The 18,289-nt window shown below is 42.9% G+C and overlaps 1 protein-coding gene across 1 annotated transcript in view; it reads left to right on the top strand.

The window, feature by feature from the left end:
* Positions 1–331: 331 nt before the first annotated feature.
* CHN1 (chimerin 1) overlaps positions 332–18,289 on the top strand; it is a 162,978-nt gene continuing 145,020 nt past the window's right edge. Inside the window, exons 1-2 of the mRNA XM_079782394.1 lie at positions 332–503; positions 630–824. Coding sequence (XP_079638520.1) covers positions 806–824 — 19 coding nt within the window. The 5' untranslated portion in view covers positions 332–503; positions 630–805. The remainder of the gene's footprint in view (positions 504–629; positions 825–18,289) is intronic.

Consider the following 18,289-nt stretch of genomic DNA (forward strand, 5'->3'; position numbering starts at 1 on the left):
ACCCTGGCTGGGTCCCTGTGTCCACGGAGCACCTAGTGACTCTCCCGCTTTGGAGGAACAGCTCGGTGTTCCTCTCCTCTGCGCCTCCTCAAATCCCATTCATGGAAAAAAACACACCAACAAACCTGGGATTTCAGCTCACACGCACCCCGCCCCGCTCCGCCCCGTCGGACTCCCGGAGGCCGCTCACCCGGCGGCGCGGGCCGCAGCTCCTGGCCCCGGGCTGGAGGGGCGCGCGCCCCCGACCGCCCCCCGCGCGCGCGCGCGCCCGTTGCCATGGGAACGCACGCAGCTCCGCCGCCCGGTGGGGAGGCGAGAGGGGGCGCAGCGGCCGATCCAGCGGGAGACGCTATCGCAAGATGGCGACTGCCAGGCCGCGGGATGCGGAGTGAGCGCGCCCCGCCGGGGGCTCTGCGAGGCTGCTCCTCTCCCCGCGCCGTCGCCCACCGCGGCGCCGCCTCCCCGCCGGCCCCTCGCCGCGGCCCAGCCTCCCCGCCTGGCAGGTACCTCCCGCGCGCGCTCCGCTGGTGCACAGATGGCAGCGACAAGTGCCCGCTCGCCGCGGGCTAGCGGGTCTCCCCTGAGCCGGGGGCGTCCGACAATAACGCGTAAATAACTTTTTCTTGCAGCGGCCGCCTGCGTCCCGGCCTGCAGCCTCCCGGCGCGCCGGCGTCCGCCACGCCCCTCCGACTCCCGACTCCCTCCGAGGTGTGAGCGCCGCAGGCGGGTGCGGTGACCTCCGGGCGGCCTGGGAGCAGCGCGTGGACTGGCGGGCGGCAGCGAGCCGTCGGCGAGCGCCTTTACCATGGCCCTGACCCTGTTTGGTAAGTGCAGTCCTTGGCCCGCGCCGCCGCAGGTGGGCCGCGCCCCGCAGCTCGGGGGCGGGGGCCGGGGGCGCCCGGGGCGCGGACGGCGCGCGCGGTGTGGAGCGCGGGTCGCGGCTGGGAAGTTGGGGCGCCCGGGGCGCCGGGCTCGCTCCCTCGCGCCTCTCCCATTGTTCCCTTTCCAGGCAGGGCCGATGGGCGTGTGCTCCCCTGGCCCATTCTGGTGCGGGAGGCTCTGAGGTCCTGGGTGTTTTGTAAACGGGAGGGTTCCCTAAGATGCCAACTTGGGAGCGTCGTTGGCTGGTTGTTTCCAATCCTACGTTTCTCAAGTCGACAAATAAAGATCTTGGAAAGTTTATTTATTTTGAACAAGATGTCTGTGCATCCTAACCTCTCAGGAATTGCCAAATGCATGTGTTGATTCCTGTTGGATTTTTGGGGGGGATTTTTTTTTTGGAGGCGGTATATTCCGTTGAAAACTAGAGTAAGTGGTGAACGTATTCGTTAAAAATGAAAATGTTTGCTCTAACATAGGACAGCAGACAGAAGAAAGTTGGTTACTGGAAGTAAGTAATCTCGGGAGAATATCGTTGAGTATTTCAGGAAAGAAATGTTATTTCTGTGATGTAATTACTGCAACACTATTGTTTGGGTGGTTAAGACTTCAAGGTGTTTTTTTTTTTTGTTTTTGTTTTTTGTTTTTTTCTTAGAAATGACAATGGGTTGGAAAGAAGTTACTGAAAAGATACATTCCTTCCTTTTACAGAAACAGCTTATGGTACATATGTACCTTGCTCTCAGAAAACTCAATACATACAGTATGTGAAAATTGGCATGTTCAAAGTATTCAGTTTTTCAAAGAAACAAAGTACATTGGCATGTAACTGATAGCTACAAGAACAGTCTTAGTAAGTTACTCACAATATCAAGTTTCCAGTTACGTTTTAATAATGTCATTTGATCATGCATCACATACCACAAATGCCTTTTGATGTAAATACTTAAGAGTGAATTAATCTGCTGGAATCAAAGAGTTACTTTTATGTAACCATCTTATTTTAGGAATTAAATTTAGACCCAGAAAGGTTTGATCAAGGTTATATGGCCTTTTTGTGGCAAAACGGAGCCTAGAACACAATTTGCCAGTTTTCAATCGAGGGCTGTTTACGATGTCCAAATACCCACAGTACTAGAAGTAACATTTCTTACTTTGTGTTGGTTCCCCATAGGTGCTTTAAAGTATTCTTTTTTGTCTGAAAGAAATAATAAAAATCTCACTGTTTCCCAATACATTGTATCTAATCTGCATTACTTAGAAGCATTTTCCTTAAGTAGTGACTTTTTTGTTTGAAAAATGATAGAAGGTTTTACTCATAGTTATTTTCTTTTGAAGAAGCATTTATCTTACACTGTTGGTGCTAATACATAGCAGTAAATTTCTCTTTAAAACTATTTCTGACTAAATTTATTGTCCTTCCTAAAGAGATAGTCTGCATTTTCAAATTTGTTTTCAAAGGTTATGTTTACAAATTAACCACTTTTAGAATTCTCACATTCCTGGTGAGTAAAACAGATAAATTGAGGAGTATGTGATAAGGTTCCTAAAAGGATTCCTAAATTGTGAAATCTTTAACTCCTGAGTGGAGGTAAGGAAAGAAAGAATATGGAATTTGACCTTTAGAAGAATGTATAAGAAGCCATCTCACCCTTAATGTGAAACAAGTGTCTTTAAAAATTTAAATTTATCTTGTGAGAAAATATAATTTAGTTTACAAAATCCAGTTTGGTTACAATTTTTAAGAACATTCCTCGGTTATAAAGCAAACTACACCTGTGTGTAGAGGCTATTTTTCCAGTAACGATAGAGCAGCAGCTGCTCTCAGAAATGTGGTTGCACTCCACTCATCAGTCATCTGAGATGCCTGTTAAAAACGTTGATTCCTTTTCCAAGAGACCAACAGCACCTGCCTTTCGGGGGGGGGGGGGGGGGGGATGGGACTTTAAAGGGACTCCCCTGTGATTCTTAGGCACACTTGAGTTTGAAAACCATTATCTTAAAATTAAATACTGGATTTCCTCCAACTTGTCCTCTTCAAAATTAGCTTTTGTATATGTTAAGAGCAGTCCTCAAGGGTTAGAAGAAGTGGATTTGGTCCACTAATTGGTCTCAATCCTAAATACCTCCTGTCCCTTTATATTTACTCTTGGTAACCAGTTTACAACAGAGGAGCAATGAGATAGTCAAGTTCTGTGAGCGGGAGGTGAAGAGGAGGTAGGAACAAGAAACGAGGCAGGTGTGACTTCTCAGTCATCAAAGGCAGACCTCAGTAGATTTCTGCCTGAGCCTCCCCACAGTAACCATTGTCAGGACCCCGTGTTGTATATCCGGTGTGTGTTAGTTGGTTAGCCCCGACTGCTGGGCTTGCTATACTAAGATACCATAGACAGGGTTGGTTACACAGCAGACATTTCTTTCTCATTGTTTGGGAGGCTGGGAAGTCCAAGACCAAGGTACCAGCTAATTCTCCACACATGGTGGGGAAGGGAAAGCAAGCTCTCCGGTTTTTTAGAAGGGCATTAATCCCATCATGAGGGTCACACCCTCATGACCTCATCCAATCCTAACTACCTCCCAAAGGACCCCTGTCCAAATACTGTGACATTGGGGGTTAGGGCCTCAACATATGAATTTGTGGGGAGGATACAATTCAATGCATAGCACCCAGCAATAGAATCTAGTGTTTTTGCTCTTGTTTTACATTGCCATCCAGGTTTTATAATCGTCAAGAGTGTTCTTTTTATAGGAAGTTAGTGAAAGTTAGCTCAATTAAAAACAAACAAAAAAAAATGAGAGCCTCTAAAATTACTACAGTTTTACATTTATATACATGTAATATTTTTATTTTAATGTTGTAGGACCTCAGTAAAATAATTATCAAGTTAAGCTGAAGAGTGAAGAATGTCTTCTCTTCTGTACACTATTAATCACCTCCTTTATGCTTAAAAGGATATTTTTAATGCAAATTTCTGCCCTATTCTGTGAAAGACCAGACTCTAATCTTTCCTGATTTTACAGTCTTATCTGGGAGTTGAAAATATGCATTTTTAAAGGTTCAGGAATTTTCCAAGAATTTTAATTCAATTTTCAGAACCCACCCTTCAGACATCAGCATTGATAATTTTTAAATCCTCATATAAAAAAGTTACCTAGTGTAGTTCATACTCTGGTCACTCAACAAATATATATAGCGGTGTGCAAGAGACATGGTCCCTGTCTTAGAGTTTGCCTTCCAGAATGTACCACTTGGACCTGACTACCTAATTCTATGCAAGCTTTGTTAGAACGTACCTTGACAGAGAAGCACATGTTCTTTTAATAATTGCTGGGCTTGAAGGAAAGTCTCAGGTCATCTAATTTAGGACTTTTTAGCAGGTGTACTTGACAGAAAATCCTGATTGGCCACCCTGTAGCGCTCTAGTTGACAGAGTTGGGTGAAAAAGCATCCCCCAAGTCATCTCTTGGTATGAATTTCTGTCATTTATAACTAAGTGGGGCTGGTGTGTACAGCCAGGACCTAATGATGAGATTGGTAACTCAGTTACAGTTCAGCTGGACTGGCTGAGCCCTCAATAACTCTCTTCTCTGTGTGGGTGGAATTGGCTCTGGGGTTGCCCCCTCTCCCCTTTTATCTTTTCCCTCTCATTACCATATAGTCACCATATCACTACCATAGAGCACTGCTCATTCTTGAGATTTCACTGAAATGACTTATCTTCTTTCCTCAGACTCTTCTACTGCATGGAAATCTTGCATCATGCCACTTCATGTGGCATCTCTCAGTACCCTGACACGCTGGCCTGTGGGCATCTTTATAGAGATCCTTTGGATCCAGTGGCAGTGGTGTATTCTTTGAGATGCAGTTAGGAAATTTTCCGATTGCCCATGACTGTCCTGCTGCTAAAATTTATCTTAAGAAAGACAGGTCAGTTGCACACTTGCAGTATGACTTGCTTGACCCAAAGGTAATTTTATAGGAAATTCCCACTTGAGTACATCCTCTGCCAATATTTTTATCTTTCATCATCAAAGAGTATGAGAGGGAGTTACCTGAGCAGCAGGGTGGTCCAATGGTGAGAGCCCAGCTACTTCCTAACATCGCCATTCTTATTTGTGTACTTGTTCATAGTCCTTCTTTTACTGATCAAAGACTTAATACTTCAGCTTTAAAAGTTTTCTTTTAATCGTTGGAGATTTGGGCCTATGTAAGAGAAATAAAAGAATTATAGTTGCTATAACTCTGATAGTCACCATCTGTGTACAAGGAATGCAGTTTTTTGAGTCACATCTGTTCTTGCAAGTAGCCATCCTATAGCAGCCCAATCTTTGAAGACAAAAGATAGTGATGTGTATAATTATAAAAAGTTGACATATTTGTTAAGAAAAGTTTCTTTTACATCACCATTTCTCAACCTTTTTTAAAAAATCACTGTCCACACGATGCCTTTTAGACATTTTCTCAGTTCTCTCCATGAAACTTTAATATAACCACAGATATACTGTATTACCTGTTTACGGACTGTGTGGTATATCTGCTTTAGGCATAAAAAGTAAGTTTGTGGTTTTTTTTGACTCCCAAAAGTCAATCTTTGCTCCCTTGAGGGCATTATCACCCATTGAGAATGCATGTTTTATACTAATGTGAAGCTACCAGAAGAGAATTAGGCAGAAAAATATTGTTTGGTCATGCTTTGTATGTCAGATAATAATAGTTCTGAAGGAATGACATTAGTATAGGTTACACATTTTTCATCAGATTGGTTTTACCTCAGTTACTGTCACCTTGAGAACAGCCATAACAAAGAGTTCCTGGTGTGAGGTTGGGTGTGTGTAGCTTTTCTCTAAGTCCCTCTAGTAATAATACCCTTTGATATGGGTAGTTGATGTTTTGTCAATCTTACATAAAGTATCAGCAACAGCACCTTTAACAGACTTTATTACTTATCTGCAGTATATAAAACTAAATGAAGTTATTGAACTTCCTGTGCAAACGCAGTGCAAGACAAGTCCTGGAGCCTGGCATTACAACCAAGGTACCAGTCATAAGTCATTCTTATGTAGAAAATGGTTCCCATAAATTTTGATTTTTATTAATATAATTCTACTACCCTTAAGAACAGAATAGGAAGAAACTAGGAAAATAGGGTGGTGTGACCATATTTTACATTGAAAATCATATTGAAAAAAATAAAGTCTGAGAAAATAAGGTACAGATATACATTTCTAATTTGGCTCCTTATTTTTAAAACCATACAGCTTGAATACTTTGTGAATATACTAAAAACCACTACATTGGATACTTTAAAAGGGTAAATTTTTATGGTATGTGAATTCTCAATATAAGTTGTTATTAATTTTAAAAAAAATCAGGGTGGGGGCAGATTGATTAGAAGGAAAATTTACTTCATTTTAACTGTAAAAAAACAAAGTACTATTTTTAAGAGTGTTTTATATCTGGGAACCTTTAGGACTTTTCATGGTTTTAGAAAGATTTTTTTCCTTTTATTTCCCAAGGAACAAAAAACAAAAGTGAAAATTGGTAGGTTAAAAATGCCTCTACGTCTTTGGAATTGTTTTAAATGTAGAAAAATAAGCACTTCTTGGAAAGAGTTAATTGGGACAATGGCGTGACCTGTGGGCGGAGGGAAGGTGAGTCGGGCGGCCTGTGGCCAGCTGCTGAGTGGTGTGGCAGGGACCACCTCATTGTGTTCCAGCCGCACGGGAGGCTGCTCCTTTCCCTTTCCACGCCGACTCTCACCTAGACGTCACGGGCCTGTATATTTCTAGGTGTAAAGCAAGCAGAAGAAGGATGCAGTCCAAGAAATATGTCTCTGCTTTGATAGATTTTTATGACCACAAACTTGACATTTCAGAAATTGAGTGGGGCCCCTTCCTTAAACTGCTCATCGTTCCTGATTTTCCCATTTCTGCCCTTAGCACATATCTTCAGCCCGTGTAGTATGTGTGCCTATATATAGAACTTTGTGGTTGTTTTTTAGCTCCTTAATGTCAGTGAAATTAGTTTGTCAGATGTTTTTGGGATTTGAAGTGACTTGTGCCAGGTAGGACACGTGACAGGCAAGTGGTGTAAATGTCCGTTTGAGGGATATATAAACATCTAACAACCGAACTATTTCCCCTGCAGGCCTTCCCTGTGAATGAATTGTACAGCGTTATATTAACACTAAAGCATGATCTTCAGCATGTTACCTATGAGGAATAACATGCTAAATATATGTACTTGTCTTCATATAGTATGAAAGAATGATTTTAATTTATGAACTGAAGATCTTACACTAGTAAGGCAGGGCATGCATTTTGACTCAGAGAGCTACACTGAGATAAAAGAAAATGGCAGAAGTATTTATTTAGAGGTTGGGGTACTACTAAGAGGGACCATAGTGGGTATAAAAGCATAGCATATAAGCACAGAACAGTATAAAAACATGGCACACTTGGGATTGGGGGAAGGAATAGATGAACCAGAGAGTGAGAGAAGGAAGTAAAAACAAGAAGTGTATACTGTTTCTTAATTTTTCTGAAGAGTACCTCTGAGGCGTGGTATGTGTTTTTCTACTTTGCGATTTGTTTACTCATCTGTTCAATGAATTTTGGGTACCTAATATGTGCTGGGGATCTGTTAGTTCCTGTTGTCAAGGAATTTATGTCCACAGTGGAGGGAGACAGACGACTAAAAAATGTGTAGTGCTATGAAGAAAAATAAAGCAGGGGGCCGAAACCGGTTTGGCTCAGTGGCTAGAGCGTCGGCCGGTGGACTCAAGGGTCCCAGGTTCGATTCCGGTCAAGGGCATGTACCTTGGTTGCGGGCACATCCCCAGTAGGGGGTGTGCAAGAGGCAGCTGATCGATGTTTCTCTCTCATCGATGCTTCTCTCTATCCCTCTCTCTTCCTCTCTGTAAAAAATCAATAAAATATATTTTAAAAAAAATAAAGCAGGGGGAAGGGGAAGGGGCCAGTTTTGTGGCAGAGTATTCAGTGATGACAGCACAGCTAAGGTGAATTTTGAGGAGAAACTTGAAGGAAGTTGGGGAATGTGCTGGGCAGTTTTGAAAACTAGAAAGGGCAACATGGCGGGAGTGGAGTAAGCCAGGGAAAGTGGTAGGAGATGAGGAAAGAGAGCTGCCTGGGGGATGGAGGAATATTGGGGTCACAGATTATATAACCAGGGCAAGGACTTCACAGCTGAGCCCTTACCTCAGTCTGAGTGAGATGGAAAGCTGGTGGAGGATACGTCCATAGCATGTGGAATTAATCCTTTCTCTGCCAGGAGTCACCTCTATGTTCCCGTCTTGTTTTCCTCACGTGTAAACAGAGGCTGTTCCCTTTTCCCATTCACACAGAGATAAATGAGATCGTGTATATAAGGTCCTGATGCAGTGGTCGAAGATACAGAGTAGCTAATATTGTCACTACTTGTTATTATAAATATTAACAAAGATCCAAGATACCAGCAGAGTTTCTCCATTTCTTTATTACACAAGTCCATGGGCTCACTTGGAAAAGTAGTCTGCAGAATTTCTCTTTATGTGTGTGGCTAAATACACGCCACGTCCCATTGTAGACTTTGTCTGAGAATGCTCTGGTGCAGACATAGTTCAGGGATATGCTGTGGAGACCAGATACACTTCTGCTAGTGCTGGACACTTGATACTTTCTATTACATTCTGAAAATGTGAAAAGTACACTGGCTAACAGGCAGTGCTTACTTTTCCTTTGGGAGGTAATCCAGAATTAATCAGATCTAGCCCCTGCCCTCATGGCACTTACATATCAAGAACTGTATGCTCAATGTCTGGCACATAGCGGGTGCTCAATCCAGGTTTATTGAGTAGATGAATGAATGAATCCGTCAGTGGACATGCAACAATGGACTGTCACTCTATATACTTAGCCTGTGAATAACCTTGACTCAATTTAAACTTTTGTTTTCATTTACTTTTTTTCCTCCTTTGTTATTTTGGGTTATTCTTGTTTATTATGTTAAAGTCCATAATTGGGAATTTAAACCTGCCTCTTAGAAATTGTTTAGTCTAACAAGTCACTTCCCTACTTAAAATCCTCCAGCGAATCCCTATTACCATTAAGTCCAAATTCCTTAGCTTGCATATAAGGCTGTCAAGTCAGGACCCCTGCTTACCCGACTGGCCTCATCTCTTACTCTGTCCCCCTCAGAGGCTACTCTTCTGCCACACTGAACCACCTGTACGTGTCCAGAAGGGATTGTACTTATTTCCCAAGCCCTCTTTGCCTCACTCACCACTACACGTCTTGGCAAACCTCAGCTTGAGCAGTCATCTCTTCTAAGTAGTCTTGGTGAGTTCGTTATGCCTCTTCTGCATCCGTAGTGCCCTGCACACATTTCCGCCCTGCTACTTGTCATGTGGTGATTTAATTTGCACTCGGATGGCGAGTGTGACTCAACATGGTTAGCATTAGAATAAAGGAATCTAGAAAAAAGCAAGCGAGTGCAAAGGGTTAATGATTACTGTAGTTTATATTCCCCTGTCTTCCCATTTGGTGATTTCCTAATGGGAAAGCTATGGATGTCTTTGTATATTTAACAACTGCCAGTGTCTGATGCATACCAGCTCCTTGTAAACATTTGAATGAATTGATATTACAGTAGTTTACTATATTTCTTAAATTTTGGGGTTAATTTTAAGGCACAAATCCATATGATGCACTCCTTTGATTTTTTTCATTATTTTTTTATTCATTTGTTTGTCTTTTTTTTTTTTTTAAAAAAAAGAGTAAATGTGCATTATATCATCCCTTGCTTCCATATTCTAATATGGAGTCCCCAACTGGATGCTAACAAAGGCTTGAATAAATTGGAAATCTTTCTGGGAGCAGATTCTTTGAGGTTTAACTATAGTATTACTAACCACCAGCAGATGTTTCCAAATTATTTGGCATAATTAGATAACAAATTCCACTTCATTAAACTGTTGTTCCTTTTCGTTTCAGTGGTACAAAGGAATCACACATAAATTAGCTTGGTCTATTCATGTTTTACCCTCACAGTAGGGAACATAATCAAATTGAATGGCAATTCAATATGAAAATGGCCAACTTAACCTCTTAGAGGTTTGAAAATAAAAACAATATAATCTCTCTCTCATAATAATAAATTTGTGTGCTGCATCAACATTCCTGTTAGTGTTTATGTTTATTAAGAGAGCAGATATAAATGACAGTTTAATCATTCATATTTTTAAATGGGTAAAAGAATATTTTTATTTGTTACTTGTTAATACCTCTCATTGTTCCAGAAAGAATTTGAGGTGGTTTTCAGAAAGATATAATTCAGAAATTTGAAAGTAGTAAGCATGGGATTCGTTTTTCTCTGTCTTGTATCATTAGTTTCACCCTCTCCTTTGGGTCATTTCCCTTAGGTCACCGTCATGCTTTCCTATTCTGAGTAAGAAAGCCTTTCCTCAACTTTGGGACCCTCTCAGCACCATCCTGAGCTGTTGGTGGCCCTCCTCTTACCAGAGGTTTATTGAGAGAGCGTTGGAGATGCCCGCTCTTTAACCCTGGTCTACACCATCTCGTCCAGCCACGGTGCTGTGTCATACTTACTTATGAGGAATTTGGGAATCTCATTCAGCTCTAGGGGAAAGAAAGGTAGGCAACTATGAAAGAAAAGTGTTTTTGACACTTGTTAAAACAACAAGAAAGACTTTATTCAAGACTGTTGAAAATGTCAGTGCTGTTTCAAGAATTGACCTCCCTTTCTCACTTGGGAATATATGGGCTTTCAACAGTGAGCACCATGTGGATGGTTCCCAAGTCTCCATCTTCGGCCTCCAAATCTCCATCAGGATTTCCTGCAGACACTTTGAACTCCATGTGTTCCCAGTCCTTAGCTTGTGTTTTACCATCCTCTCTTCCTTTGCCTCTAATATCCAGTCAGCTGCTAAGTAACTTGCAGCTTGGTCTTTGCAATAGCTTCCATATGTCTTTCTCTCTATTTCCATCTCTTGCTCTGCCCTTACTTTCAGTTACTGCAATTCATACGCCTGCCCTAACCGCCCCCCCCTTTACCCCCTGCCCTGCCCCTGCCACTCATCCAAAAGGAAGCTCTTCACCTTCTGAATTCTTTATCATTTTATCTGCAAATCTCCTGTGACATCCGTCGGTATGTTCCTTTCACAGTAGTTATGTATCTTTATCATGTTTTTCTAGGCTGACGGTTTCGGTGAGGTAAGATTCATACTTTCTCATTTCTGTATGCCCGACTGTCCTTGGTGCAGTGCTTCACATGTAGTAGGTACTCAAAAACATTTAAGTGAATAAAATAGTTCTCAAACCATAGTATTTCTGCAGTTTAACAGTTCCAAAGGCAGAAATATAAAGCATTCTTTAATTTTTCTACAACTTTGTAATACTTTAACCAAGATAATAGTAGTTAACATATCTCAAAATTTCTCATATATTGTTTTTATTGCTTAATGATGCTATTTTCATTCTTTAAAGGAGGAGATACATATAGTCCTAAAATATCTATTACATTGGAATAGATCGCTTTTGTCAGCTTGACTTTTTTCAAAATTTCCCGCTGAAATTCTGATTGGATTTTACTGTTTCCTATTCTGTAAAAGCCTCTTTGTCCTTCTTTCAACTTTCTAAGGAGAGGGGAAGGGACACTCAACAGCATCTGCAAGCACAGGGTTTGTTAATCCAGGTTGATTGGCTGGTCCCTTTGCCAGGTGTCTAGTATTCACCTGGAAACAAACTTCTTGTGAGACCGAGCTAAAGATAAGGAAAATACGGGTATGTCATTTGTTATCCGAACTCTATTCTTTTAGACTTTTTCAGGCCACTAGCAGGGAGGTGGTGAAGGGAAGTCCTTCCTTGTTCAAGCTCACTTTCAGGCCTGGATGGGCTAGGCCAGTGGTCGGCAAACTCATTCGTCAACAGAGCCAAATATCAACAGTACAAAGATTGAAATTTCTTTTGAGAGCCAAATTTTTTAAACTTAAACTTCTTCTAACGCCACTTCTTCAAAATAGACTCGCCCAGGCCGTGGTATTTTGTGGAAGAGCCACACTTAAGGGGCCAAAGAGCCGCATGTGGCTCGCGAGCCGCAGTTTGCTGACCACTGGCTAGGCAAGTTCATAGGACATTTGCATATTACTCCTCAGTTTAAAAACTGTCCTATTAAGTGTTTTTAAAGTTGCTGAATAGAAGTCACTAAGCAGTGACCAAAAAGCTCATGCCAAAGATTGTTTTCCAGAATGTGCTGAAACTCCAAAAGAAAGATGAAGTCAGTGGCTTATAGGACATTTCATGTATTGCTAATAATACTTCATTTCACTGAGGAAAAAAAATTGATGAAATTGACTTTGCAATTCCTATAAGTTGTTTTTGGTGATACTACCTATTTAAGTATTTGTTAATATTCTCAGGTTTGGCCCTAGCCGGTTTGGCCTGTGGACCAAAGGGTCCTGGGTTCAATTCTGGTCAAGGGCACGTACTGTGGTTGCAGGCTCCTCCTCAGGCCTGAAGCCTGGTCAGGGTTCGTGTAGGAGGCAACCAATCAATGTGTTTCTCTTACATCGGTGTTTCTCTCTGTCTTTCCCTCTCTCTTCCACTCTCCTTAAAAATCAATAGAAAAAATATCTTCAGGTGAGGATTAAAAAAAACATTCTCAGGTTTGGATGTTATCTCATTACTAGGGGCCCAGTGCACTAAATTTGTGCACTGCAGGGGGGTGGGTCCCTTCAGCCCAGCCTGCCCTCTCTCACATACTGGGAGCCCTCAGGGGATGTCCTATGGGGAGCGGGCCTAAGCTGCAGTCTGGCCTCCCTTTGTGGGAGACAACTGGGCTGATCAGGGAAAGGCACCAGCCCCATCACCCCGCTGCTGCAGCCACTGCCAGTCACTGCAGCCACCAAGGTGTTTTCATCAACACGGACTCCGGTTCCTTCACCATGAAAAAATGACAACTTTCTTTAGGCATTTTCACGATGTGTCTTTCATAGAATATGACATTTCTTTCTTTTTTTTTTTTTTAATCCTCACCTGAGGATATGTTTCCATTGATTTTTAGAGAATGTGGAAGAGAAAGGGAAAGACAGAGAGAAACATCAAAGTGAGAGGAACACTTTGATTGGTTGCCTTCTGCATGAGCCCTGACCTGGGCCCCAGCCAGGGAGGAGCCTGCAACTTAGGTACATGCCCTTGATCAGAATCGAACCCAGACCCTGTGGTTGACAAACCTAGGCATTATCCACTGAGCCAAACCGTGTAGGGCAGGATATGACATTTCTTAGCCCTCCAGCAGCGGACCTTCGTTTTTTTCTCCAGGAGTGTGGTGGAAAGCCCTAGACCACCTTTTTGGATTCTTATACCCAAGTTACTAAGAATATTACCAGTGGCATACAGGGAGCTTAGCCAATGAGCAGTCAGAAATGGTGTTTCCTCTGTAATTCACACCGATGGCCTCCAATCTCCGGCTCCGCCCCTAAAGCCTTGGAGATTGGGCAGGGGGCCTCCCCAGTTCCCTCCAATCACCGGCTCCGCCCCTGCCAAGGCCTAAAGCCTCCGGCCCTGGGCAGGGGACCCCCAGCTGGCTCCGATCGCCTGGCTCCGCCCCCGGCCAAGGCCGCAAGCCTCTGGCCTAGGCTCGGCTCGGGCGCTGGGCGGGGGACCCCCAGCTCCCTCCAATCGCCAGGCTCCGCCCCGGCCAAGGCCGCAAGCCTCTGGCCGAGGCTCGGGCCCTGGGCAGGGGACCCCCAGCTGGCTCCGATCGCCTGGCTCCGCCCCCAGTCAAGGCCGCAAGCCTCTGGCCAAGGCTCGGGCCCTTGGCAGGGGACCCCCAGCTGGCTCCGATTGCCCGGCTCCACCCCCTGCCAAGGCCAGCAAGGGCAGGTGGAAAGCTAGGCTTCCTGCATTGCTGGGGAAACCCAAGCCTCCCTCCTGCTCTCTGTGGTCGCAGCTATCTTGGTTGGGTTTATTTGCATATTTGCTCCTGATTGGCTGGTGGGTGTGGCTTGTGGATGTAGCAGAGGCACAGTCAATTTGCACATTACTCTTTTATTAGATAGGATATCTGTGTGAAAAATATGTAGTTACAGTTGAGAGCCATAAGAACACAAAGCACAATTCATGTTTTTTCCCCTTTCATCATAATGTTTAAAAGTTAACTAGAGACTTCAGGTTATATTCCTTGAATGTGAAATGATTCTCAACTTGTCAGTTCACTCTTAGTTGAAGTTAAAAGGGTATTATTTCAAAACTAGAAGAAAAAGGAACACGATGGATTAATAAGACAGCACTAAAAAGGAAGGAGGAAACAAACGTGGCTATACACTGAGGACACTTGCAGGATACTTAGAAGCCTGTCATCCTGAGTTTTCCGGACAGATGGCTCTGTAGTTCTCTGGAGAGACACAAGCCTCTCTACACCACCCTCTCCCCTCCTCTGCTGTTCTTAGGTCTCTCCAGACAGAGGAGCCCTTGCTCTCTCTTCCCTCTCTCTCTCTCTCTCTCTCTCTCTCTCTCTCTCTCGCGCGCGCGCGCGCGCGTGTGCGTACACACACACACACACACACACACGCCAACTTCAGGAAGGCTGGGAGGAAAGGAGCAGTGATTGCACTCACCGGTCTCAGGACTTGTTCCTTTGGGGTGACATCTCATTCAGCTCAAGCTAATCAAAATGTTTCTCCTTTCATCTTATTTTTCAACTATAATAATTGGCCTTAGGGAAAATAGAGGCATTTGAAAATTTAAAAAGGATTTTTTGGAAAGCATTTTAATTTAATGAAAAGTTGATAAAAGTCTTAACAGAAAATGTCCAACATTTTCAGGTCTTATAATAAGCTATTTTCCATTACCAGGGGAAGAAGGAAAATTAATGTATATTAAGTGTATCAATATTAGATAATTTACAAAAAAAAATCTGGCCCAAGGTAGGGTGTTTTTTTTTTTCATTTGAAATAAATATGCAGTTCTAATATGTTGCTTACATATATATTTTAGCTACATAACTAGATGGCAGGGTACAATTTTAAAAATTTAAACAGAAGTCTTATGGAAATACAATTAAAATGCACTTAACTAATAATCCCTAGATTTAGAGACCAAGAATTTATAATAGGTAAATTTTAGCTAAATTTTTTATTGAGAAAAATGCAGCAGCTTTAAATAATAAATACCATTAAGAAGCACTTTTTCAAACTTATGATTTTAAAGCCAGACTTAGAATTGGTAATATAAACGGGAATGAATGAGGTCTGCCATTTAAAACTCTCAAGTTCTGTATTTCAAATCTATTTTTAAAAATTACATCTATCTGCCCTGGCCGGTTTGGCTCAGTGTATAGGGCGGTCTGTGGACTCAAGGGTACCGGGTTTGATTCAGGTCAAGGGCACATGCCCAGGTTGTGGGCTCGATCCCCAGTGTGGGGCATGCAGGAGGCAGCCAGTCAATGATTCCCTCTCATCATGGATGTTTCTATCTCTCTCTCCCTCTCCTTTCCTCTCTGAAATCAATAAAAATAAAAAAAAAATTTTAAATTATCTAAAAATTTTCCCCAATTATAAAAATACATTGTTAATGCTGAAAACTTGGATGAACTGGTGCATTTAACACTGTATTTATTATTACTTTATATACTGTCCCTTTTTTAAAGAACTCAAAGATGGAGTTTAATAGGCTTCACATTTTATTTTCCAACTAGAGGCCCTGTGCACAAAATTCGTGCATGGGAGGGAATCCCTCAGCCCGGCCTGCACCCTCTCCAATCCGGGACCCCTCGGGGGATGTCCAACTGCCTCTCACAATCCAGGACCACTGGCTCCTAACCGCTCACCTGCCTGCCTGCATGATAGCCCCTAACTGCTCTCCTACCAGCCTGATTGACCCTAACTGCTCCCTTGCTGGCCTGATCACCCCTAACCACTTCTGCATTGCCCCGCACCCGAGACCCAGGATTCCCTCCTCTGACCGGTCGCAGGCACCCGGGATCCAAGCTTCCCTCCCTCTGGCCTGCCGCAGGCACCCAGGACTTGGGCCAACTATTCCCCGGGCCAGCCGCAGGCGCCTGGGACCGTGGGGTGGGCGACTTGTCCCTCTCTCGGGCTGCAGCGTAGGCGCTGGCACCCAGGAACGTGGGGCGGGTGGCTTGTCCCTCTCCCAGACTGCAGGCGCAGCCGTTGGCCCCCGGGACCACGGGGCAGGCGGCTTGTCCCTCTCCTGGGTCACAGGTATAGGCACAGCCACTGACGCCCAGGACCACAAGGACCGTGGGGTGTGCAGATTGTCCCTCTCCCAGGCTGCAGGCACAGCCACTGGTGCCCAGGACCACAGGGCGTGCGGCTTGTCCCTCTCCAGGGCCGCAGGTGCAGGCGCAGCCGCTGGCACCCGGGACCATGGGGCATGCCTCTTGTCCCTCTCCCTGGCCGCAGCTCCAGCCGCTGACAACCAGGACCACAGGGCGGGAGGCTTGTCCCTCTCCTGGGCCGCAGCCTGGCTGGTCCCCATTCCTATCTCGCGAGCTCATTTGTGCCTGGCTGGTCCCCATTCCTCTCGCAAGCTCATTTTTGCCTGGCTGATCCCCATTCTTCTCTTCGCAGTGTTGAGTGTCTGAGCCGTTATGGCATGACGGTGTGACGGTGTGATGACCATTTGCATATTAGCTCTTTATTATATAGGATACCTTATTATAAAAAGATTCCTTCAGAAAGCTGCTATAGAAAAATTGTCTGTCATATTGTTACCAGGTAACTAAATGCATGATGGTAGTTATGTTGTAAATCACTTTTTAAACTCTAATAAGAAAAACAAATCATTAATAACACTAGCGAAATTATTAAAATAGATGTGGGAGATTATAGAAATTTAAAATGCCATCAGATCTTAACCAACTTACTTGGCCACAGTAATGCTCTCCCTCATCTCCCCCAATTATTTAGTTTTTATTATATCTTCCAGTCTGTGGTAAGCTTGGGTTTTCCCTTACAAAGCAGAAAGTTTTCTCAAAGTTCTGCATCTCAGAACATAGATTTTAAAAGATGAATATTCTGTAAACTTCAGTAGGCGTTGCTGCATCATAAACCAGTAGCAGAATTGGGACTAAGCACCCGTAAGTAGAGGATTGGGGAAGTATCCTTGAGCAATTAGCATTGCTCCCTGACATTGGAAGACATGAGCTTGGTTGCAGTAATGCCCCCCTGCAAAAAAAAAAAAAAGGTTCCAGGAGAAATAACCCTGAAGAAAAAATCAGGGTAGTTAGAAAGAAAAAAATATAAACCGACGGCCGAAACTTGGATGCCTACAATGAGCAGATAAGAAACATAGACAATAGGGAATGTTGAGGAATTTCCTAATTTTAAATGTTGGTAATTATTTGGGGCCTTAAAAAGCACTGTGTGGGCCAAAGAAAATACATCTTTTGGCTGGAAGGTGACGCAATTCCAGGCCACTGTGTACATTTAGAATATTAATATCTCTTCTTTAATATTATAAGAAAAATAAAATCATGCTATTTCTGAAGTCCAAAGAGAACCTTAAAAACATGACTCTGGGGGCATTTTCTTTCCTTTTAGTCTTTTATTTGTTATTGGTTTTTCATATTTATATGCTATGTACCTTAACCAGTAACTCAAAACTTTTCCTTATAAGAGGTGTGTGCGCGCGCGCGCGCACACACACACACACACACACACACACACACACACACACATCTATGGATGTATGTACTTACTAGTTCCACTGAATTTTAGAGTCCTTGATGAATTTTTTAATTTAGTTTTTATAAACAAGAAAAGGCCTCTATTTTACAAGGCAATGTTCTATGAGTACTACACTACAAAGTTAGGATAATCATTCTAACTTCTTCTCCACTGAGTAGATGCTTTTTTAATTCCTTTGGTATATATCTCTCCAGCTTAGCTCCTGAGAATGTCATAACAATCAAATGTGATGGTTTGGCTGTAAATATTTCCAGTGCTTTAGGAGAAGGATCGTACCTAAAATCCACAAATGCACTTCATTACAGCTATTGGTGTTTGGCCCCTGGAAAACTAACCTTTGGTGAATACTTTGATTTAAATTAAAGTAACATTTTGAATATTGAGAATATCATATTGAGTATTTATAATGGTTTAGCTCTGAAACTTCACTGAATAAAGTGAAAACATTTTCTCAGGAATCCACAAGATGGCGCTTGCTAACCTATTTCCTCTTTTTCTCTTAGCTTAAGAAAATGTGGTAATTTGAGAAGAAACATCTAAATATTTATGTATTTAAAATAATATTAAAGTTTACATTTCCAGAAAGCTTGACTCCTTAAAATTGATGAGGTTCTGTTTAACATTTTGAAAAGTGCTCATTTTTAGTATAGGAGCTAAGTCTTTATTGAACATTTTAAGGTTAT

The sequence above is a fragment of the Cnephaeus nilssonii genome, assembly GCF_951640355.1.
Source record: "Cnephaeus nilssonii genome assembly, chromosome: 10".
Taxonomy (NCBI): Eukaryota; Metazoa; Chordata; class Mammalia; order Chiroptera; family Vespertilionidae; genus Cnephaeus; species Cnephaeus nilssonii.